Raw genomic sequence first — 20,428 nt, forward strand, 5'->3', positions numbered from 1 at the left:
TAACTTCACATATGCTAATGTCGGCTTCGGCTGAAAAGTTCAGTTCTACTTCATACCTGCCCACAGAAGTGTCTATTGCACTTCTAATTACGTATGTATGGAATGGTCATTCTTTTAACCCATTCCGAAATGCTATCAATTACATGAAAAGTAATGCTACTACAATCGCTGGCCACGGCACGATCCGCACGCATGCCCAACTGTAACCCGTGTGGATGGGGATCGGCTACGTGAGTGGCTAGGGAGTTGGCGCACGGCTTCAATTGAAGTTCAATTGGAGACGCGTAGATTGTGATTTGATTTTATTGCCAGTACACTTAACATAATGAGCGGCACGATAAGATCACGTTTCCTCCAAAGAGACGACACCGACAGTTGGCGACTAGCGCATGCGCATATGCTTTCTGTCTGCCTTAGTGCCGGCCGGCCGGATATTCCTTTAAGTACTCGAAGGCATTGTCGTCGAATGTCTCGGCTCAGTGTCTGTGTCTGAGTCTGAGTCGCAGTCGGCAACGGTGTTGGAGTCTACGTCAGCGTCTGCAATCAGTGCACAAAAGTTCAAAGTGCATGGACGGAATACATGAATTTTCATGGAGCTCCATTGAAATGCCAAGTGCAGCAGCTGATGGAACAAAGGACGCACCACCTGTTTCCTTGGGCTTTTGTTCTGATTTATTTCAAAAGGAAGTTCATTGAACTAGAGTGAACTACAGAGTGAACAGGATTATAAATGAAATCGCAATGCGCGTGCAGCGACATGTCTAAGCCACTCTAGCGTCCTCTCTTCTCCATCTCCCTCTCTCTCTCGCTTCTACCACTTATAGTTTATGTACGCATCGTAGAGCAACTTAGATTTGTAATAGCGCCTCTCCTCCTCCAGGAACTGTATTATATCCTTTACATTCATGTGCTTGACGCGTATGGTGAACGGACGTGGCGGCGGCTGCACAGTGCCAGCTGCTGCCTGTGCGCCGGGTGCGCTAGGGCCAGTCGGTCTAAGTGGCTTGCGAGCGCCCAGTGCCATCATGGCCGTATAATTCGTTGACTGCAGACGCATTTCGTTTTCGCCCGAGTTGTTGGTGCGATTGCGTTGCAATTTTATCCAGCGCCTGGAATGTGAATTGAATACATTTATAGTAGATTTAATTTAGTGAGTGTTACCTGCGATGGCCGTAGGCGGAGTCATCATCCGAACAGCCGTAGTCGGCCACCTCGCGTTCGTTGAGAAACATCATTGTGGTGCGCATATCGTGCTTCACCACACAGCGTGGATCGGTGAACAGACTGTTGCCGGAGCGATGCTCACATAACTCAATGGCCGAGATTATCACGTGCTTCACATAGGTCTCCACGGCGGCGAGCAGGGCATTCACAATATCGTCCTTGAAGTCCTTGGTGACGCCCTCCACGGCGCAATACTTGAACAGCGTCTTCTCAATGACTTTCGGCTCGAAGAACGACGGGCGCGGCATGTCCGAAAACTTCGATCCCGGAAAGGATTTCTTGCCCGCCGACAGCTTGTCGTCGTCACTGGGATCGGGCACAATCAGATTCTCGATGATGAGCAGCCGGCCGGCATAGGGCTGCATGGGCACCTCAATCGGTTTGCTGGACATATTCTAATAAGCAAACACATGGAAAGTCAGTTCAAGTTGATTCTGGCAGCTGCTGGCTAGCAAAGCTATGGCACGCTTCTGCACCTCTGGCATGCGCATGGCAGGCGCTTTAATAGAAGCTAACATATGCCAGCATGATCCTTACCGGTCGAGTGCACGATCAGTGACCGCAACAGCCCAGCTCTCGGACGGCACTTGTTCCTCTCCAGTGCACAGTGCACTCAACCTGCCCACACAAGCTCACATCTGCAGCAACAGGAGCGAGCGAGGACATGTTATGCAAAGTGCAGTGGAATGCGAAAGACCAAAAAGGCAGCGTGGTGACTGGCAGCGTGGTGACTGGCACGAGCGACTAATTATTCAAAAGAGCTGAGCATGATGGAATGCTAGAACTAGGACAGAGCCCAGCCCGAAATGCTCTAAGCGGATATTAAGCAAGAGCGACGCGCGACTGTCGCCCGTCGACTTCGGCTAGCCCGTCCCGCACCACTGACTCCCACAGCCCAAAGTGGAAGGTCCAGTTCGGTTCGGGCCCGTCTCGTCTCGTCCACTCAGTCAGTCATGAGGGTGCTTGGGCGCATACTTAAACTAGGCATTACCTGAGCTCTGGGCTGGTGTTGTGACATGTTGTTACCCCTAGCTAGAAATTTATTAGAAATTCTGGTCAAGGTGTCTGTGTATGTGTGTGTGTGTGCGTGCGTCAGTAGTCGCTTTGTTGGCTGCGTGTGCCGACACCGTCTGTCGTCTGTCGTCTGTCGCCCGTTGCCTGTGTTGTTGCCTTGCTCCCGAACAGGTTCATTACGTGTGCCGTCAGTGCAGTGCAGTGCAGTGCAGCGCCGTCGCAGCCACAAGGCGTCGACCTAATTATGTATTTTCCTTTCTTTAATTATCATTGTTTTTACAAGTTGAAAACTTGGGCTGATAACCATAGGGGTAGATGCGGGCTTACTTACTTGAGTTGTTGGCTGATGCAAGGTGCGCGGTTGGCTTGACTTTTCTTATAATTATTCAAGTTGTTTCAAGATGAGCTCGATGCGAGTTGATTAAGAATAGAAAGGCTGTTTTAATACATATACAGGCAGACAGACGAGTGAAGAAAGTCGAAGCCTACTTCGAGTGGGATTGTTTGAAAGTCAAACTAATTCCAGTACTAACTCTATTGGTATTATCGCTTATCGATTACTCTAAGCCTGAAACACTAGATATAAACACTAGATATAAACGAAAATTATGATTGAATTCTACAAAAATTCTTTCTCATTCCATTATCTATTTAATATTGCAATTGATTAATTAGAAGTGAAGTGTACAGGCCTGCAAAAGAAACCGCTCTCTTAATCGCTAATCGATTACTCCCAGCCTTTTACAGCACTAAATTGTACACGAATTCTTTTCATTCCCCCACTCTCTATCTCTCTCTCTCTCGCCCTCTCTGTCTATCAATTATCTCTTCAATATTGCAATTGATTAATTGGAATTGCAGCGAATCTTTTACTGGCTTACAAAAGCAACCATTGTCTTTATCGCCTATCGATTGCGCATGGCCTTTTACAGCACTGCGGCAAAGCACTAAAAATTTGAATAACGATAAGTTAGCAAATAGTCAGTGCATCAATCGTAATGCTAACGGTCCATATTCAATCCAATGTATTTAGAAATGCAGATTGGCAATGCCAACTGCCAATGCGAGGCCAGCTTGCATAATTCAGCAGGAGCAGAGGAGGAGGGAGCCACAGTTGGGATCAGCACATAAACCAAGCTAACAATTCAACTAAAATGCCAACTAGATAATAAAGAAAGAGGCAAAATAAAAGCAAAGAAGCAGGAGTAGAGCTGAACGATAAACGAACGACAGACAGAGCCAGTTGGCCAAATGGAAATGCAAAAATACAAATAAAAAATGCGAACACGAATGCCGCAGCCAGTCGAAGGTAACCCGAAAAGTGACTGCTGCTGCCAGACGACGACGAGTCAGAGTTGCAGTTGGAGCTGCGGTTGCAGCGACCACCCACACACTGTTTGCAGTGCATCCTCGCCGCCTGCGCAGTGTCAAATAGACAACAACAACAACAACGAGAAGAAGAGTGAGTGTTGCGTGGAGCGCGGGCGTAGCTGGACGTATTTTTTTTTTTCTTTTTTTTTAGACGTTTAGACCGATGAGTTGTGGGCATATTCCAGCGAATAAATATTATCATATGGAAATTTCTTTTCAGAGCAATTACGAATATTGCCCCCCTGGCCCCCTTCTTGGCAAGGTGACCCAGCAAACGTCAAAGTTTTGCGCACAGGAAATCGAAATCGCAACAAGTTGACGTCCCAAACGTCGACGATGATGTAGCACCGCCTGCAAGTCGATGCGAGTTGAGAATGGGACGCTGCGTCCCATTCATAGACATCCGCAGCATGTGGCAGCAGTTGTAGAAAGTTGAAGGCAGCATGGAGTGCAGCGACAGCCGGGCACAGGTCGCACACACACACAGAGAGAGACAGATAGACAGACAACAATTGGCAGCGCCTCCATTCAGCCAGGCTTTTGCGTACCTGTTGGGCTCGCAGTGTTGTGCTTTTTTTTTGTACTTTTGGGCGCAGCAAGCGAAATTGGCAATTGTTGCGCTTTTAGTAGCGGTGGCAGCTACTGTTGCTGCCACACACCTTGCAGCACAGTCGAGCAGCGGAAGCAGCAGGCCAAAAGCCACCGTTTTGCTATATATAGATAGGAATATACCCTATGCGCCCTGCCAAGCAGAGCTGGGCTTGCTGTGACTGAGGGTGCTGAGGCAGCTTTCACTGCATGGAACAAATAGGTTGATAAATATGTATTATTAAGAATATAATATCTAGTAATTATTATAAATATAATGTAGACGTACACAAAGGAGCTGGTGATAAAACTCTGCTTTGCTAGTAGCTCAGAAATATTCTAAGAAAATGTAGATGAAAAATATTAATTTAAATATCAAATATATATATATATATTTTTTAATATATTTAATGTCGGCAGATATACCTAGGTAGATGAAAGCTTTTACTTTGCAGCTATTAAAAAAAATAAACTAGAACTTAATAAAAATATTTATATATTCATATTCAGCTGAGTTATATTATATTACGTTAGGGGCGTGATATACAATGCAAAATATACATACATATATTTTATATACATCTATGTCAATGTAAATAAAGTTCAGAAAAGAATTCACTATAAAATTATTATTCTTTTATTTTAATTTAATTGTGCTTTACTTGAACATTAAATAAAATACTCTTCTACAGGATATCTCAGGTTCAAGAAGTCTCCAATCGGTGCGCTCCTACTGGTTATTGTTCTTGCCACCTCTGCCCAAGTTTTAAGCCATTTTAATACAGGGAAGGCGGGGCGAGTGGGGCTGGAGCGCTTTTAACTGCAGTGTTGCATCTTGTGGGCGTGGCTGATTGGGCGAAATGGATGAGTCTGAGCCACAGCCTGGGCTGGCCGCAATGATCAATCTTTGACGTGAAGCGTTTATTGCGAATGCAGGCTGACGTTGTTAGCTTAAATGTTGATTATTATTATGACGATGATGATGACGTTGTGCATGTGGATGATGTGGACGTGTGAAAGTGGCGGCGGTGGCTGAAGATTTTGATTGCAGGCAACGTTTGCCCTCGGTGGCAGTTGCATGCGGCTGCGGCTACTGGTTTTCAGCCGCCACTTAAGTGGGCGTGGTGGCATTTGAAAAAGTTAGCTTGATATGCTGCTGGCAGGCCTGCTCCGATTTAAATATGAAAGGAAACGATTCATTTTGCTTATGGAAACGGCTGACAGGCGATCGTAATGTTTCAATTACAGTTTGCATTGCTTGCCTATTAAGTTCGATGTGAGACGAGCAAAAAACTGAAACAAAAATGCACCTGATGTGCACCTGCAATACACACACAGAGAGAGACTGAGACAACTTGACGTGTGTCTCGTTTTTCTTTTTGAGCAGCAGGAAGTGAAAATGACACGCCTTGCCAAACGGAGACAATCGACAAAACACCTACAATATTATTGTTGCTACTTCCACTTCTAATTTATTTTTACAGCATCGCATTTCCGTTTGCTTCTGGGAAGAATTGAAATCGAGCATTGTTTCCAGCAAATTGGTAACAGGAATACGATGACAATAGAGCATTCCTAGCTGAATGAATTACGAGAATCTTAGAATGACAAATTTATATTTATTTTAGATAAATCTCTTAACACTTGCTATTTTTAAATGTCTATTAATATGCATTGATATCAAGTATTTAGTTTTAGCTGTATATAATTGTACTATTTATTATTATTAAACATATTAAAAAATATCGGCATAGCCAGGAAACGTTTAATAAAAGACTAAATGAATTAATTCTAATCGAATTATATATAATTATAGAGTCGCAAATATATAAATTTAAATGTCTTTCAATAATATTTAAAATATAGTAGATTTATTTATACGGATTTCCTAATCTTCATTTCTGAACGAATCTATGAACTTATTAATCGGAAAAATCTTCCATATTTAAATAATAATATACATATATTATATAATTATTATAATCGCATATAATAACAGTGAAAAAATCGCCAAAAACTTCGCCTCACAACAAGTAGCAAACACTTTATAAAAACATTAAAGACAAAGCGAACGAACCTCATGACGTAGTGCTTGGTACTTGGCCAAAGCAGCTCCCATTCGGAGTCGCCGCCAGGCATCGATGGATGCCCATTGACGACACGTTGCCAAAAGAAAATTACTCGTATTATGTGAACAGCAGAGAATTTCTTTATAAACATGACGCGCGTTCCTCGATGGCACCATAAACCGGACGATAACCCGCGTGTGCCTGCGCCCCACGCTGACCCCCAGGGCCCCAGAAAAAAAAAACACATGAAACAACAACAACAACAGAAATCATATGCAAAGTGGGCAAAGCGGGCAAACTTAATAGCTGTTAGGCTGCAGTCGGGCACTGTGCCCCCAACCGATGACTGAAGCCAGACGGGCGACTGAATATACATAAGTAACAAGTAAAGGTATTTGCAGTAGGGACTGATTGACTAGCAGATACCCTGCAGCGGGTGAGAGTTTAAACTAGAGACTTTAAACTAGAGTCCTAACATCTTTAAAAGAGTGAAGTAAATTTAATTCAGCGGCTATACAAAAGAGATTTTCATTTGTAAGCTATGTATACTCTTCGAGAACTCGATTTCAAGATCTAAAATCATGCCAGAGATGTCTTCCGACGTCCCTATAAACGATAAGCGAGGCATACATAGATCTTCTCTGTTGTTGATGTTGATATTTCATGTAGCGAATATCGTATACTAATTTTCAAGATTTTATAAATTGCTTGAAAGACTTGGTACTGATCTTAAAGTAAGAAGATCTTGAAAAACATTGCTAAATATGTCTATATTCTACCTCTTATGGCTTCCTAGATCAATGTGATATGAGGACGCAAAGATTTTCTATTCTGCTGAAGTATTTAGACTTATCTCAATTAATAAGAATCTTAAGGAAATGCCATAGATAGAACTTCTCCCCTGTTTATGCTTTTATTGCTTATGGATTTGACCTACATCGGTATGTGGCACATTCCAAAGAACTAATATACCCTGTCCGCCATTTTCAATGAGCTTAATTTTTAAAGCAAAAAAAGAAAAAAACCAAAAGTGCAACACGCCGCCGGCGGCGTGCATGGCCTGTGGTTGCACGGATACATGTGTGTTGGATGCACGCCCCCCACATGGACAAGGGAGCGCGACTGTCCGCAACTCTCCCCTGCAGACGGAGAGCTGACGCTGCTGACGTTGCTGACGTTGCTGAAGCTGCAAACTGTGAATCGCGCTGGTTCGTGTGTCGTCAACCTGTAAAATGTATAACGACAACATTAAGCTCGTGCCACCAGCTGGAAGTTTAATGGTTGGGGCACTTACCGCTTGTGGACTGTGGCACTGTTGCAACATCAGGCGGCGCAGAGCACAAGCAACGGGACCAGAGCTCGCTCGCTGCGCGGCAGGTTCATCACGGTTCAGGCAACGGTTGATCTGATTTGTGTCGTCTCCGAAAAGGGAGGCACAACCACTCAGTTGCTGTTGTCGTTGTTGTCGATGTTGTTGCTGTCGTTGTTTAATGTAATAAAATTTTAATATTATAATTTTTGCAGTTAGTTTTTTGTTTTACTCAGCTCTGACCGCTATGAAGCGGGTTTGTTGGCTCGCTTCGTGCGTCGTCAACCTGTTCCACGTCTGCCTCTAAATAGCTCAGCCGTGCTCAGCTCTGTTTCCAAATCACGGCCAGGTGCGCTAGCCAAGCTGCCTCATATTACGCGCTCCGTCTCTCTTTGTAAGGGATCTTCGTTTCTCGCATTGCATTCAAGCGAAGCCACTCGACGTGTTCAATGGAGGCCGCTTTGTTATTGCTGCTGCTGCTCCTGCTCCTGCTTTGGCTCCTGGACAGATGCCGCAACGAGCCAAAATTAGTGCTCAACACTCGTGGATGCATTATCCTGCCGCGTTGATTTATAGACGCGCGCGCTCACGTTCCTTCATTCTTTTCAATTATTTTTGGGACCTGACATGTTTTGTTTGGTGTACGCACACACACACACTCGCACATGCACACTTTATTTATTCAAATGCGTGCAACGAGTGCTGACACTAATGAAAATCCTGTAAAAACATCTGCGCGTGCGCCTAAAGTGCATCGCGTTTGTCTCTCTCCCTTTGGATTTATGAGTCGTGTCTGCATATGACAATGCGTAGGTCCTTGCCTTGTTGAAAGATTGCCAGAAGAGAAATTATGCTAGAAATTTGGAATGAAAATCAATTAGAATTGCCAGAGAATCTTATCGGGGATTTTTTTGAATAGTTATATTGGTATTATATTTGCATATGGGAATATAAAAGTAGCTTGATTGATATATTATTTAATTTTATAATTCAGAAAATTAAAAAACAGGTAAAGAAAATTCATAAATATTTAGAGTTAAATGTGTTATTAAATATATCTATCAATGAAAAGAAAGAAAATCGTTTTCAAGTAAATCAAGTAAATCAAATTCTATAGGAATGAAAGGTAATGCAGATAATTAAAGGAACAGCAAGATGAACATTTCTTAACAGTTAAATACTTATAACAACCTATTCATTTGATATACAATTGTGATCCCAGTTCATTTAAGGCAAAGATGGAAACTTCCTAAACACAAGGAAAAAACTTAAGAGTATCAGAATTAGAGCAATTCGATTCGGGAAAAAACAAGAGGACGATTTAAGAATATTGCTCTATGCTCCAGTTTATAGCTTTTAAAGAGGCCACCCAGCTTATCACCCTCAACTCCAGCCAAAGCATTACAAATTCTTGACTCAACCCTAAAAACCTATTCGTATAGATAGAAAAATGTATAAATCAAATAATGTACAGTTCTATGTGTTAATCACTTCAAGAACCAAGCCAATCCTGGTAGATTACAATAATGTCAGTCCATAATCTAGAACTATACCCTAGAAATTGTAATTAAAATAATATAAAATGCGTAATTAAGATTAAATTAGAGTAAAGCATTAAAAGATTTCACGCTGCGACCGCCCACAAAGTAAATAAATAGCATGGGATCGCCCAGCGAGCGAGGCGATTTCATTCAACGTAGCACATACTAGAGGTGAGCCCATAGACGAGTATGTGCAGCCATCAAATTGATGGACATGATTAGAGACTTAGCATCCAAAATGAAAAGAGAAAAGCGCGACCTTTGGCGCCTCGCAGCGGCGGTGCAACAAGCCCCTAAAAAGACAGATGTGTGCCGTATAATTGATGAGCTTTTAGCATTTAACAAAAAGAAACAAAGTGAAGAGGAAGAATAAGCAGAGAAAGAGTCAAAGAAAACTCAACGATGGATTGAAGAGGCGACGGGTGCAACTAACAGAGAAAGAGAGAGCGTGATTGGGTGAGGGAGTGAGAGAGGTGGCGGGAGGTAGAGAGAGGGTAAAGGTGTTAAAGGCAGACGAGTTCGGGGCCACAAAATGATTAATCATTTGGCAGGTGCGCGCTTGCAACACAGAGCCAGCCGAAAAGAAACGGTACTCGAGAAAAGGGTTTGCTTTAACAAGAAACTATTTAACTTAATTTCAACGGTTTGCATTTTTGGTTAAACTGTCAAGTGGACCGCGGCGGCCATAAAAAGGATTGCCTTTATTTGGACTGCCACACCCACACACAAAAGGTGCGGCCTCTAGGTGTGTGCGTGTGTGTGTGTGTGTGCAAGGCGTGGCAAGGACTCAAGCCTGTGTCTGTAGGCTGGCCATCATTATGTAATTTGACGAACAACATGAACGAGAAACAGTTCACCAAATCAAAGCCTTGCCTAATGAAGGGTTTAAGCCTCGTTTGCAGCTTGAACTCATTTCGTACGATCTTTGCCTTATCAAGATTTATGACAACTAATAATAGGTCTAGGGCATTATGAAGCGATGCTCAGCCACTTCCGCTCCCAATCAATTAAAAACGAAATAATAAGCGCTGCCAGCGAGATCTCCACACTGAATTATGACAAAGTATATATAAGCAAGATTTATGTTGACAGTTCGCTCTAAACTGAGAGTCATAGCAGACCACCTTGCCGAGGGCGCACTGTACATGACGCAATCCCGGCACCTTGCCAAAAACCGAACGAAGTTAAAAAGGACGGTGCATGTTCTAAGCCATGGCCAGGCAGCTGGTTGGCATTCCTATCTCCCTCTCTCCCTCTCGCTCGCCCTCTGTCTCTGCCTTGCTCCGTCTCTGGTTTTCTAATAGCATCTTCATCTCTTCAGATTTGTCAGCTGTCTGGCCGCCCGCTTTTGTGTGCACTTCTTTTTGTTCTGCTTCTTATTTTTTGCGAATAATAGCGATAGGCATCAGCACATCCTAGGCACAGGTTCCAGACCTGACTTTCGAGTCCTGTGTGGCATTCGACGAAAACACAAAAAAAAAAAGATGAGAGACGAGGTATCTGGATAGACGCTCATCACCTGTCCTTGTGCCAAAGGCAAAAGTATGCCCACATTTGTCTATAATACTTTTTCATTCTTTTCTTTTCGCCATGTTGTCCTTTGTTTGAGGATTTAGCGTTTGATCCAGTAGGTAAGTCGACCTGCAGCCAGCAATTGAGTTTTTGTATTGGCATGTGCCCTGCGCTGCAAATTGGATGCCGAAGCGTAGCGCTGCGAATGATTCATTTGGCACTACCATGAGAAAGACTCGAGATTTGATGGAAATACTCTTAGCTCGAGTAGTTCTTGAAGTTTTACAACCCGATGCGCTCAAGAGTATTTGCTGTTTTTGTGTGGAGTGATATGTTAGATAGAACACTATTTAATGTATGGGATATGTTAGTATAGAGTTATAATATAGAGAATTTGGAACTGATTAATTGATTCATTAATTAGGTATCCATATTATATGTTTTTAGAGGTACATATCTTTAAAGTCTAACCTTGATTGATAAATTCTTATGAATATATACAAGTTCTCTTATAGGTACTAAAACAAGGAACACGCAAAAATTTTGATCCCGAACTAGCTCTATTATTATGAATAGAGATCACATCCCAAAAATTTTCAATATTTTACTCTTTGACTTATCTCACAAAAGTAAAAATAAATCAGGCAACAGCTCAGGATAACTCTTGCGATAACCAGTTAAAACATCAAACATAAACTGTATACATATATAATATATATATTTTTTTTTCTTTCGTATTATCTCATTTATATATTCTCTCATTATCTTGTCATCGAGCCTGACTAAATGCAAATACAAACAAACAGCAACCGCAGACACTTGTTAAGCGTTTGCCAAGCTGTTGGTAAATAAATACCTGAACTATGAGCAAATAGAAGCTCGACCCGTGGGTCGGCTGCCTGAGCTGACTGGCTGACCACATGAGAGATAAATGAAATGTCATTTGAACACGCACAACACGTTTAGCACCTGAATTTGTTTGCCTTTGGCCAGCGGCTATGAAATCGTTGTGATCGTGATTTCTGATGACACGAGCATATTTACCACACCGAATGGGTTTATTTGCCTGGGCAATTCGCTGGTCAAGCAGGTGCCCGATAAACTATGCCAGATAAGCGACCCGGCCGGGCTTAGCATTTGGTCAAGAGACTCGACCACACCTGTTGCTTTCTCACGGTGCGTGTAGGCTTTTGCCGTGCAGTTGCTCTACCTCTCTCACTCTCCTTCTCTCTCCCTCTCTCTCTCTTTCTCTCTCTATAGAAAGCCATTCGACTCTGTTTAGCTTTGTCCTGCCGCCTCGCCGTCTAATCTGCGAACAAATGAACTGCTTAGCAGGCGTCTAGCCCGCACGCCGCATGCTCTAATTCTCTATTTCTCTATTTCGTTTCGATTTTGCACAGTTCCTAATATAACTGTGCATTGTTTCTCATTTGTTTTGTCTTTTCTTGTGCCAGTAGCTGTAGGTGGTGCATTAGCGCTGTCCGTGCACGCCTTCGGTGGTGGCATCAGGTGGTCTGCCCCGAAATGAGTTGTTCAGCCATCTGGCCGGCACAGCTGGGCCTGCGGAGCTGCCAGCTTGTCTAGCTGATGCGAATTGTATACAAGGAAGTATGCTCTAAATGAGAAAGAATTGCCTAGGAATTATCCTTTCACTGCGTTAAAGGTGTTGCTGTGGAGCCGATTCAAAGTCAAATAACTGGGCTGATTTTATTTGCAAGTCACTCTATATTAAACTAGTAAAGGCAACGATTAAATGCGAGGATCAACTGTAGCAACTTATTTCTCAAGTATGCCCAATATTGAGCACTAGAAATAAAACTAGAAGTGCAGGAAGGGCTTTCAAACTGTGTGGCTACTGAATTGTTAAGGGAGTAGAAAGAAGGAACAGCTTATAAAGTATGTACTTCTATTCGGAATTCTTACGCTCTTATGGCTTTCGATTTCTGAAACTATGAAAGCATGAAATTTGAGCATGGATAGTCTTACAGATCGGAGAAATATTCATAGAATAGTCGAAGCCGAATCGCTGAAGAGAACAGATAGGCACAGTTGAATTAAAAGACTCCAGAGTACTCACTACCATTCTCAAGATCACAACTGTATATATAAATGGTAATATTAATAGTTGACGCTCCGACTGCACTCAATTTGAGCCACGAGCATCTGCTGCTCGTCACAAGCGAAGATCAGAGCTCAACATCTTCATTAGAAGCCACGCACAATCCAATGTGCATCGATCATTATGCGCTACTAGAGGTAGAGGCGGAGGTGGGGGCAGAGGTAGAGGCTGCTTATCCTCAGGCAGCTACGCCTGGTGCTGCCTTCAGGTCCTATTGTACGCAAATCTGAACCAAATTTATGCAAATTGAAATTCCTGGGCAAACACCTGGTCGGGCACACACACTACAAATATATACTTGTACATATGTATGTGAGTGTGTGCCTCACAATTGTTTCAATGGAAGCCTGGAATGATGAATGTGCCAAAAGATTCCACACGCCGTACCCGGGCTGATTACACCAGCTAACACAGGGCAGACAACTTGGCGCGTCGCACACAAAACTGTAGCAAATCTTGAAGAGGCAGGCGAAGAGCGAGCAGAGAGGCAGAGAGGGAGGGTAGAAGAGTGCAGACAGAGCAAGGTGTCAATTCTGGGAAATCGACGCAGCGTGCGCGGCACAAACAATGCACAGCACAGCGGGAGGCACTGGCCAATGCAGAAAAAGGCAAACAAAATTGTTATGGTGACAATGACAATGCACTGGCTATGGCCAAAGCTGCAGCAGCACCACCAACAATTGCAACTGCAGCAACAACAACAGCAACAACAACAGCAGCAGCAACGGCAGCAACACGTAACGAAGCGCAGACAACATTATTGTCATCGCAGCATCAATGGGCATTGGGAAACTAGTGCAGTGGGCTGTGGGAGAATCTCTGAGCTCCAATTTAAAGAGCTTCACTTCTGCTTAGACCTCGTCCTCATCTTACACTCCTCCACCTACTCTTCTTCTTCTTGTTCTATTCTGCTGCCCACAGGCAATTTGCATCTGAAGGCATTTTTGTTTGAAAAATCACGTTGTTAGTGCCTGACTGAACTTTTACAATTCCACGACATTATTTATTTATTTTACCTCTCCTTCTTACTCCCATTTGTATTTCATTTTTTTAGTTTTTGCTGTTATAATTTACATACGAAAACATAGCTGATTGCGTGAATTCACATGTAGGCAGGGATTTAATGGCACGCTTTAGTGTTGTAAAACGACCATAAACATGGGAGTTGACACAAAGGAAGAAAAGACAGAAGAAATCATGGGATGTAGAATCAAATTAAATTATTAATAATTAAAAAAATATATTGAAAATAATACATCATTATTCTATTAATTATAACAATTAAATTCAGTTCATGGCTTACATACGACTTGAATATAAATATGAATACAATTATAATATTATTATAATGTGAATATGATATGATTATTATAGGCATATTCATATGAACATAATATGAATATGTTATATTATATGTATATGATAGGAATAACCATTCATTCAAATCCTTATACAAGAAGAAATATTTACTTTTATTCCAAATTGTTTTTATAAAAATTGAAAACTACGAAAAAGTATACTAAAAACAATTTTGTATGCCATATTTTTACAAATTTCATAATATTGGAAAGCGTGTTAAAAGATCACGTTTTTTTTTTTTTTTTCATTTTTTAGCAATATAATATTTTTGTTACTTTAGTTTATTTGTTGCAAGATGAAACAAGGCACAAGAGCCGCACAATATGAGCAGCTCTTAAGGTACTAATCCTATTTAAGGGCACTGAAACAGAAATAATAAAACTCTTTTACGACAAGCTTTAAAAAGAAGCAGAAGATGAAGAAGAAGAAGCAAATGCGGCCAAGGGACTTGCGACTGCTCAATATATGTGTTTGTGTGTGTGTTTCTGCGTCTGTGTCTGGGGCAGAGCAACAAATTATTAACGACATTTTAAATACAACGCCTGAGCACGAGAGCAAAAGGGGTCAAGCGCAGGCCAGCGAGGAAGAGCGAGAGAGACAGAGAGAGAGAGACTGTTGAGACTTCCTTATGAACGAAGACGCGACGCGACGCCTTTTAATGAGATTTGTCTGCTACGAAATACATGAAAAACTCGTGTTTCTTTCTGCATTTAAGCGTTTTAAGGACACGCAGGCAAAAAAAAAAAAAAGAGAAACAGAAAAAAAAGCCACAGCCACTTGTTGAGGTTGAGGATAAGCAAAGCGGCCAACGTGTGCCATTAACAAGTGTGCGTGTGTGGGGTGAAGCGAGCGGCGAAGGTGGAGAAATACAGCTCAACAGATCTCTACAGAGTTGTGCTTTATATTTTATGCTTCGAGCAGGCAGTAAAAATTGAAAATTACTTTTGTAACGTAACTCAAAGGGAGGGCAAGAGAGACCAGGAGGGATTCGGGGGGGATCAGGAGACACCGGAGAGACGCAGGCCCTACCGCAGCATTTGAAAGCTGAGGCAATAATTGCAGCACAGTGAAAATTACAATCGAGCATTTTTATTGACTCTACCTCACGGGTCTGGCCCGAAAAAATGAAAGAAAAAGACGCGGCGACACGGATCTGCGTGCGATCGATGCACTCGATGAAAGTGCGTGCGGCTTATGGAGATCTCTGAACCTGGAAGCTGGAGCATCTGCACCCGCGGCGCTTTTTTGTTATGGTTGCTGTGAAAGTTTCATAAATGTTTTGGCTTTGTGGCTCTTGTTGGGGCAGGCAGGATATTATGTTCCAAGGAGCACAAGACAACTAAAAATGTTGTCAATAAATCTCGTAGACTCAATGCCACCCAGGAGAGTTAACTATAAGAAAAAGATACGCTCTACTTATTGGCTCAGAAGTTGTCAACGGGCGACAATAAACTTGTTCCCTAGATGATTTAAGGCAGTAGCCAGCGTAAGCTAATTAACTTGCGCAGCGGTTAGGCACTCCACACCTGTTGGGTGGTCCTGCCTGGTCGAGTGGAAAAACTAACGTGAAAAAATTAGTTAACAAGATCATTAAATCTTGGTTAACAGTCTATCGAGGCAGTTGAGTACAGAGGCAGGAGAAGGCAGGCAGAGGACGACAGTTGCCCAAGCCACGACGATAAGATAAGAGCTAGAGAATGGGAGAGAGAGACGTCCGACTGGCGCTGAGCATGTAAATCGCATCTCTCACAGTACGTGGTCAGTTGGATGCTGTGAATGTGGATGCTGCACCGGGTTTTATCTCACTAATTTATGCTGCTGGCCCTGGCCCGACGAGAGATTGCGCTTGCCCTAGACTGCAACTGAGACTTCCCAGAAGCGAGGACCAGAGCAAAAACAGAAAACAACAAAAAAACATTTGATAAGCGCGCTAATTAAGTTAAACGTGCGCCTGTGTGGGCAGCAGGATTCTCGATTCTGGGAAGAAGAAGAAGAGCATGGCAATTGGCACAGCTCTGCACTCGAGCATGATTTATGAAGCAACTCAAGCCAATGCTAGCCCAGCCTAACACCTTTTTTATCTGACATACAACATGGAAAGTGTTTGTTTGTTTGTTTCGCTCCTTTGACAGCTGCTGCCGCTGGTGCTGGTGCTGATGCTGCGGGTGGCTCCACTTGAGAGCGCTGCATGTGTTGTTTTTTAATTGCTCAACACGCGCTTCAGTATGTGCGTGTGTGTGTGTGTGTGTGGCAGGATTTGTGCGTTTAAATTTAGATTTACGAGTTAAACCCTTGTCGGAGTCGATTAGCAAGTGACACTTGGTTAACCATGCGCCGTTTAATGGGGCAGCGTTTTAAGAGAGCGCTAAGAGCGCCACGCGGAACAGTGTGGCAATGGAACGAAGAAAACGCTAAGAGCTGTGGCGTTTATGGCAGCTTAAGAGAGCGTTATGTGAGAGCTTATTTACTTGCATACATAAGTTAAATAAGCTGTGGAGCTGTTGGATTTTGTTGTTTTAACAAATAATTATTATAAAATAACTAAAAAATATATAGAAAAAATATAATTACGGCAATTGTTTGTGTTAAGATTAGCAACTTACATGAATTTCGTTGATATGTCTTAGTTCCAATTTCATATGTAGATGCGCATATTTCTTTTTTAAATGAGCCGTGGACCACTGTGATCATATGTATGTGTATACATACATATGTAGGTATGTATATGCATAGGTATATGAATATACACTTGCTCGCATAACTCTGAGTACACCTGGAATGAAAATACACATACATATATAAATACATATACATATGTATATTTGGCAGGTCAGCATCTTTGACTTTACCCGGCTTCTTTGACAAAAACAAACACAATCAAATCAATTTTGGCACTACCTGAACCCTTTTCGATTGTCACACGTGCTGTGTTTTACCTGAGCTTTGTATTACCTGCAGGTCCTTTTCCTTATCAAGCCCTGCACCTGATCTGCTCTGCCTCATCCACATCTTATGAGCTTATTTGTATTTTTCGCAATTTGGGTATTTTGATATATTTTTTTCGATTTCGATAATTAATGTCGTCATTTCGTGCGATTGTCAAGTGCCATTCACACAGCTCGATAAGTTTTGTTGCTTGCAACTCTGTTTATTCGTCAATCGTGGGCTGTCATTTTCAATGCGTCTTAATTATTGAAATTCTATTTGAATTCGCACGTGTCTGGAATCGTATCAGAGAAACTGCGCAAGAGCCATTTGCCACCCCCGAAAAGAGTCCAGAATAAAGCTAAGAGTGTATTACATGTTAGTATTCCACGTTATTGTTGCCTCATCAGTTTTTTTTGTTTTTCAATGCTTTTTACGCTCCGGCGCTCTTTGCAGCCGCTGTCGGGACTTCGTGTTGACTCGTGCTGCGAATTATTGGAAGAGAAGAGCTGCGGCTTGCATGCTTCTTCCTGTGATCGGACTGCGCCGCTGGATTCGCTCTCTTTTGCTGCTACGACTGGAGCTGGGGGCCACGCTGCACACCATAGCAAACATAACGGCATTTAGCTGCAGTCGGTTTTTTGTTGTTGTTGCGGCGGCGGCGTTAGCGATTGGTGCAAGTGTACGCGCTCCGAAGTATATAAAGCATATATAAACTGAGTGAAAACCGGTTTCAGCGCGGAGCTCTGCGATTGGCCGCAACACAACGCATCAACGCACACACACACACACACACATACGCACAGTCTCAGTCAGGTAGCCAGCCAGCCAGGCAGGCATACACAAGGGAGCAGGTAATTGCTGCTCTTTGACGCGCTCTCTCGCACAACAAACACACAGGCACAGCGCTCTCTCGTGCTCTCTGGCTGCGCGCAGCGCTAGTGCGCCGCTTATAAAAAGGCTGCTAGCGCCGTTTGGTTTTCAGTTCTCCTCTTTCGTTCATTGCAACAGCAACAGCAAAAGCAAAGCCAAAATCAAATTGACGGCAAGTCCACACACACACAGTTCGTTAAGTTTTGTGCGCAGCGCGATGTTTATGTGAAGCAACAGCGAGCAGAACAGAAGCAGTTGAGATATTTCGACTGTGACAATAATCAAAGATAAATAGCAAGAAAGAAAACAAAAAACAGTTACAAAATGCATACCGTCGAGCATATGCTAGTGGAAAAGAACTACAGCAAGTGTCCTTTAAAGAAGCGTCCGGTCAACTATCAGTTCGAAGCCGAGCCCGAGGATTTGTGCCTAAAAAAGAACAACAGCAGCGATGTCTGCTCGCCAATTGCAACAGCAACACCAGCAACAACAACAATTGAGCAGTCGGCGACATCAGCAGCCTCCAGCGCCTCAGAGGAGGAGCTCATCAATGTGAGCGACTGCTGTGAGGATGAGGGCGTCGATGTGGATCACACAGACGATGAGGCCGATCAGATGGATGTGGAGCACGAGGATGACGACGATGTCGATTGTGTTAATGTCGAGAGTGATCCCAATCAGACACAGGCCGCAGCCCTGGCCGCTGCAGCCGCTGTGGCAGCTGCCTCGGCGGCCGCGGTAGCCGCATCCGTGGTGGTGCCCACACCCACCTATCCCAAGTATGGCATACCGCCATGGAACTTTCACATGTCGTCCTACACAGCCGAGTTCTATCGCACCATCAATCAGCCGCATCTGTCGGCCGCGGCGGCTGCTGCGGCGCCACTGCGTGCCGAGCTGCTCTCGCCCAGCTCCCCATCCGATTCGTTGGGCTCCCTGTCGCCGCCGCCCCATCACTATCTGCACGGACGCGCCAGTTCTGTGTCGCCGCCGATGCGCTCCGAGATGATCCACAGGCCGCAAATGGGCGTGCGCCAGCACCAAACATTTATGCCCTATCCCACGTATCCGGCTGCCGCCTATACTGCTCTCGGCTATCCGCATCATCAGCCGCTGCATCCGCAGCATCATGCGCCCATTTCGCCAGCCTACTCCGAGAGCTCCTACTACTCGATGCGCAGCCTGACGCCCGAGTCGAGTTGCTGCTCGGTGCCCGAGGATCTCTCCCTGAAGCACAAGCAGACGAGCGCTGCGGCGCTGCTCGGCGATGTGACCAGCGGCAAGCAGCACAACAGTTCCGCCTCCTCGGTCGCCACAGTGTCCTCCTCCTCCGCGTCTTCAGCCTCCTCAGCTGCCTCGGCCTCGTCCTCGCCCAGCAAAAAGGAAAAGTCGGCGCCGCCACGCTATCAATGCCCCGACTGCCAGAAATCGTACTCGACCTTCTCGGGCCTCACCAAGCACCAGCAATTCCATTGCCCAGCCGCCGAGGGCAACCAGGTGAAGAAGTCCTTCAGCTGCAAGGACTGCGACAAGACGTACGTCTCGCTGGGCGCCCTCAAGATGCACATCCGCACCCACACGCTGCCCTGCAAGTGCAACATGTGCGGCAAGGCCTTCTCCCGTCCCTGGCTGCTGCAGGGCCACATTCGCACCCACACGGGCGAGAAGCCGTTCAGCTGCCAGCACTGCCATCGCGCCTTTGCGGATCGCTCCAATCTGCGGGCGCATCTCCAGACGCACTCGGACATCAAGAAATATTCGTGCGGCAATTGCTCGAAGACGTTTTCGCGGATGTCGCTGCTGACGAAGCACAATGAGGGCGGTTGTCCGGGCGGCAGTGGCTCCGGATCCAGCGGATCCAGCTCCGGCGCTGGCTCCAACTCTGAGCTATCCTATGGAGGCTATGCCGAGCCCTAGGCTCCGCGCAGCATCCACTGCGTCGTATTACACAACGCTGTTCACAAGCCATGTTCCACCAAAAATTAGTTCCTAGCTCGAGAGTAAGCGCAACCCGGCAGCTCCAACAAAATATCCAAGACACACACAGCAACCAGAAACACACACACACACACACATCCAGTGAAACGTAAAAATTGTATTTTTATTTTATTTTATTTTTTTATTTTCTAGTCAACATTTTCTTTGCAAGAGAAAATTAAAAAAAAAAAAAAAGAAAAATCGAAAAAAAACAATGAAAAGAAAATATTTTTATTAATTTCAAGAATTTATGACAATTTGGTTTCCATGCCCTAAGTGTGTCTCAATCCTAAGCCGATCTAATGTAAAGTATTTGCAAATATCCTGTACATATAGGTATTACGCTCCGGCGTCTAACTGTAAAGCCTCTAAGAGCAATCAACAAGAAACTGTAAACTATAATTCTGTACACATACAACAAAGAATTCTTATATATTTGTATCTCCTCTATCATAGTATTTTAGCATAGCTCTCTATACACACCTATATATATATTTTTGATATAAATGAAGAAACTTTTTGCATACATTGAAAATGTGCTAAACAT

At 43.8% G+C, this 20,428-nt stretch overlaps 2 protein-coding genes and 1 long non-coding RNA gene across 3 annotated transcripts in view; 1 reads left to right on the top strand and 2 right to left on the bottom strand.

The window, feature by feature from the left end:
• Positions 1–649: 649 nt before the first annotated feature.
• nht (no hitter) lies at positions 650–2,694 on the bottom strand. Its single transcript, XM_018099071.3, has 3 exons — positions 2,570–2,694; positions 1,162–1,619; positions 650–1,109 (listed from the first exon to the last, which is right to left on the bottom strand). The coding sequence occupies exons 2-3, from the start codon at positions 1,614–1,616 to the stop codon at positions 812–814; spliced, it is 753 nt and encodes a 250-aa protein (XP_017954560.1). The 5' UTR covers positions 1,617–1,619; positions 2,570–2,694; the 3' UTR covers positions 650–811.
• The window catches only part of LOC149091789 (uncharacterized), a 28,887-nt gene continuing 9,108 nt past the window's right edge, over positions 650–20,428 (bottom strand). Inside the window, exon 2 of the long non-coding RNA XR_016196527.1 lies at positions 650–779. This is a non-coding gene — a long non-coding RNA (uncharacterized LOC149091789). The remainder of the gene's footprint in view (positions 780–20,428) is intronic.
• Positions 17,471–20,093, top strand: esg (escargot). Its single transcript, XM_030382795.2, has one exon. The coding sequence runs from the start codon at positions 18,229–18,231 to the stop codon at positions 19,819–19,821; it is 1,593 nt and encodes a 530-aa protein (XP_030238655.2). The 5' UTR covers positions 17,471–18,228; the 3' UTR covers positions 19,822–20,093.

Source organism: Drosophila navojoa, chromosome 3 (assembly GCF_054131105.1).
Source record: "Drosophila navojoa isolate 15081-1374.11 chromosome 3, UAZ_NAV_1.0, whole genome shotgun sequence".
In the NCBI taxonomy this organism is placed as follows: Eukaryota; Metazoa; Arthropoda; class Insecta; order Diptera; family Drosophilidae; genus Drosophila; species Drosophila navojoa.

What these genes read in the sequence shown, in the direction of transcription:
- nht (XM_018099071.3), bottom strand. Translation starts at nt 1,616, where the DNA reads ATGTCCAGCAAACCGATTGAGGTGCCCATGCAGCCCTATGCCGGCCGG. An exon ending in TCCGCCTACGGCCATCGCAG is followed by an intron (nt 1,110 to 1,161) that starts GTAACACTCACT and finishes TTCACATTCCAG; the next exon opens with GCGCTGGATAAAATTGCAAC.
- esg (XM_030382795.2), top strand. Translation starts at nt 18,229, where the DNA reads ATGCATACCGTCGAGCATATGCTAGTGGAAAAGAACTACAGCAAGTGT.